The sequence below is a fragment of the Rhinolophus ferrumequinum genome, chromosome 14 (genome assembly GCF_004115265.2).
Source record: "Rhinolophus ferrumequinum isolate MPI-CBG mRhiFer1 chromosome 14, mRhiFer1_v1.p, whole genome shotgun sequence".
Classification (NCBI taxonomy): Eukaryota; Metazoa; Chordata; class Mammalia; order Chiroptera; family Rhinolophidae; genus Rhinolophus; species Rhinolophus ferrumequinum.
This window is the reverse complement of record NC_046297.1, coordinates 37,727,300-37,731,454: the sequence shown is the minus strand read 5'-3', so window position 1 is coordinate 37,731,454 and position 4,155 is coordinate 37,727,300. Positions and strand designations below refer to the sequence as shown.

The 4,155-nt window shown below is 36.1% G+C and overlaps 1 protein-coding gene across 1 annotated transcript; it reads right to left on the bottom strand.

Moving 5' to 3' along the window:
* Nucleotides 1-1,221: 1,221 nt before the first annotated feature.
* On the bottom strand, nucleotides 1,222-3,007 carry LOC117033946 (dol-P-Glc:Glc(2)Man(9)GlcNAc(2)-PP-Dol alpha-1,2-glucosyltransferase-like). Its single transcript, XM_033126477.1, is given in 3 exon segments — nucleotides 1,222-2,092; nucleotides 2,095-2,560; nucleotides 2,562-3,007. Coding segments are annotated over 3 exon segments (1,434 nt in total). The 5' UTR covers nucleotides 2,916-3,007; the 3' UTR covers nucleotides 1,222-1,478.
* Between the last annotated feature and the right edge of the window lie 1,148 nt (nucleotides 3,008-4,155).

Below are 4,155 nucleotides of genomic sequence, written 5' to 3'. Positions count from 1 at the left end.
AAGAAACATCATGACTGCAGACAGCCACCAGAAACTAGGAGAGGCATGGAACTGGTTCTCCCTCAGAGCCTTCACAAGTAACTAGGCCTGTAGACACCTCAATTTTAAATTTATGGCCCCCAGAACTGTGAGAGAAATTATTTTTTAATCCACCACGTTTGTGGTAACTTGTTATGGCAGCCAAAGAAAATACAGTAATGTATTTCAAAAAGAAAATCCCTTTTGAAAGGTATATCAACACAATTTATCTTTGGCTATCATATATTTCATATTAGGAATTAGTGAAAGAGCTGCATTTCTAGATTTTTAACAAAAGTCAACAGTCCTAGACAGACATAGATGAGCCTTTAATTTATAACAATGACTTGTATCTACGTGAGTCTATTTTGCCTTATGATTAAAATTAAATTTACTGCAATGTCAAGCAACTGTTCAATCAAGAATTATGACCTGATGACCCAGCAATCCCTCTCCTGTGAATATACCCCCAAAATCTGAAAACACTTATCCGTAAAGATATATGTACTCCGATGTTCATTGTTTTATTTACAGTGACCAAGACATTGAAACAACCAAGTGTCCTTCGATAGATAATTGGATAAAGAAGATGTGGTATATATACATAATAGAGTACTACTCTTCCGTAAGATGAAACACTGCCATTTGCGACAACATGGATGGATCTTGAGATTACTATGCTAAGTGATATAAGCCAGGCAGAAAAAGTCAAGAACCATATGACTTAACTCATATGTGGGACAGAAAACTGAAGGCAACAAAGGAACAAGACAAACAAAGAAATAAAAACTCATAGACATAGACAACAGTTTAGTGGTTACCAGAGGGTAAGGGGAAAGGTGGGATGGTAGAAGAGGGTAAAGGAGGTCAAATATATGGTGACGGAAGGAGACCTGACTCTGGGTGGTGAACACACAACGTGATACATAGATGATGTATTACAGAATTGTAGACTTTAAACCTATGTAATTCTACTAACCATTGTCACCTCAATAAATTTAATTAAAAAAAAAAGAATTATTACCTGATCATTTGTAAATATTTTTCAAATATTTTGTCTGCTATTGCTTTCTGAAGAGAATAAATAAGTTCCAGTATCAATAAAGCATGCCCAATTTTCTGAAACTTGTATCTACAAAAAATTTCCAAGCTTTTTGAGTGGCCAGCAGTAACAAAGAGATATCATGAAATAACAGTAAACAATTTTATTTTCCCATTATTACTCAGACTTATGGAGCAAATCTTAAACTTTTCTAAGTTCTTTACCACTTAACTTCCTTAGATTTCTTATGTAATTTAAAACACATATATCTAATGTTTAAAATAAAAAAATCTGATGTGATCTGAGGATCACTATTGTGCCTTTGAAAGAAAAGTCCACAATTTTTACCTGTTCAGCTGTTCATTGTGGAAACAGTCTAAATAATAGTCTATTTTTAGAGTTCAAGATATGCGTGATATTACCACATAAACCTCTGAATGTCATGACTATTTGGCCACTGAAAAGTCTTGTTCAGAAAGATATAAAAAGTTAGGAAATTAACAAATGCATAGCAACTCAGTTCACAAACAAGTCTGGATGTGGGTGGCAGAGGTATGTTAAGTCTGTAAATAACATAAGGTAAAATGAAGTAACGAAATTCTAGTAGTTTCTGAGGTACTGTAACAGTAAATAAGCATATGAAAAACATTAAGTTCCAGAATATTGACTTTGATTTCAATGAGTCAGCTATACTCCAACCAGCAAATATATAGATGGGAACTAACAAATATTTCACAATTTCATATCTTTGAAATACTCTTTTCCACACATAGAATGTGTAGTGTCTATTATCTGCTAGCAAGTATTTATGAGCATAAGTGAATTTCCAAACTAAAAATACAGAGACTAAGATAATCACAAAAAACTGAATCCTACGTTTCCAAACTAAGTAAAGAAAAGCTTTAACTTTGCTAGGAGACAGTAGGTGAGGAAAGGAAAAAAAGAGAGTGAAAGAGCAAAAGTAGAACAACTGAGGAAAATGCAGACAGGCTTCGTGACTGCTCCGATCGCCAACAACAATGCCACCATTAATACCACAAACAAACAAAACAGAAACATTAGAAGGATGTACGGCCACGTCAAAAGGAAAAGCATACTCAAGTTCTTAAAGGACATGGAATGAGCCAAAAGAAACTGAAGAATTTTCCTGAATTCTGAAAATGGTCCTTTAATAGGGGGAAGCCTCTCTTCCTTTTTCTTTGGTAGTTCAGTTTTCCAAGCTTCAGTCAACTTTTGTGCAATGACATTTCCTGCGCAGAAGACAGCCCAGACAATATTTGTTTGACGAAACATGAAGCCACAAAATCCAAGCAAGGCTGACGTTTTATGATTTCCATAAAGACACATCAAATAGGCAAAAAGAGTAAAAAACATGGATCCTGCTTCTGTATAATAAAGGAAGTTGAAAAAATAAAGTGTGGGAAATACTGCTTAGGTTAACGTTGACAGGATTCTCTGGATACTTGAGCCAGCCTTGTTTCTGGGTTGTACCTTGCGAAAAAAGCAAATATAGTAAATAGAAGTTGCCAACACTGAAGAGAAGATTTACAAATCTGAGCATTCCAATGGAGCAGACAATATGTTCAGACCATCCAAAGATCCAACTGGCAGGTTTGACCACTCCAACTGACAGCAGGTATAGGCCAGGTAACGTAGTAATCATGGGGTCCCACTGCGAGAGGGATAAATGGCCCTCACAGTAGCGCTGTGCCTGCGGCAGGTGGAAGATCTCATCCATGTAGGGCTCTCGAAGCGCCCAGCTGAAGGCGGAGAAGAGGAGGCAGGACACTAAAAAGGTACAGCTCAGGGCAGCCGAGAAGTAGTAACCCTCCAGCTGCGCCATTCCTGTCCCCATTGCCACAGCCCAAGAACCCAGTCTTTGCAAATCTGAGCCGCGTTCTCGACCCTGGAAAGTCGAGCTGGAAACTCGGGCTCGAAATGGGCACGCAAGGCCCCAATACATTCTTTATTGCCACGATGAATTGAATGTTCTCTGGGCCCATTTTAAACTCAGTGAGGAGTGATGGGGGCAAGCACCAGGAACACAGTCATGTAGAGTTCTCAGGTAACTAGGTAACATGAGCATAGTTGATGAATTATTGTTTTTGTAGTTTTACTGAGATATAATTTACCAATAAAGTATACAATTCAATGGCTTTTAGTATATTAACATAGTATATAAACATGCGTCTATCACCAGAATTAATTTTAGAACATTTTCAAGACTCAAAAGAAATGTTTTATCTGTTAGCCATTAACTCCCAATCTCTCAATGCCCCTACCCCTAGACAACCACTTATTTGCTTTCTATTTCTATAGATTTTCATATTCTGGGTATTTTGTACAAATGGAATAATACAACACATGGTTCTTTGTAACTGACTTTTTTCACTTCGCGTAATACTTCCAAGGACTATTCATGTTTTAGAATGCAGCAGCACTTCATTTTTTTATTATTGCTGAATAATATTCCATTATATGGATACACCATATTTTATTTATTCATTCTTCAGTTGATGGATATTTGGGTTGTTTCCACTTTTTGGCTATTATGAATAATGCTGCTATTGACATTTTGTACAAGTTTATGTGTTTGGATGTTTTTGCATTTCTCTTGGGAACATACCTAGGAGTGGAATTGCTGGATGATACAGTAACTCTATATTTAACTATTAGAGCAACTGTTGGACTGTTTTCCAAAGTGGTGGCACCATTTTATATTCCAACTAGTGCTGTATAAGTGTTCAAATGTCTCCATATCCTCAGCAACATTTGTTATTATCTGTCTTTTTAATATAGTCATCCTAGTGAGTGTGAAGTGCTATTTCATTTCGGTTTTGATTATCTTTCCCTGGTGGATGATGATCTGAGCATTTTTTCAGGTGTTTATCAACCATTGTATATAATCTTTACAGTATTGTCTATTCAGATCCTTTGCCATTTTTGATTCGGTTATTTTTCTTTCTATTATTTAATTGTAGTAATTCTTTGAACATGCTAGATACACATCCCTTATCAGGTATATAATTTGTATACATTTCTCCCATTCTTTGGATTGTTTCCTCATTTTTTTGATAGCATTCTTTGAAGCTCAA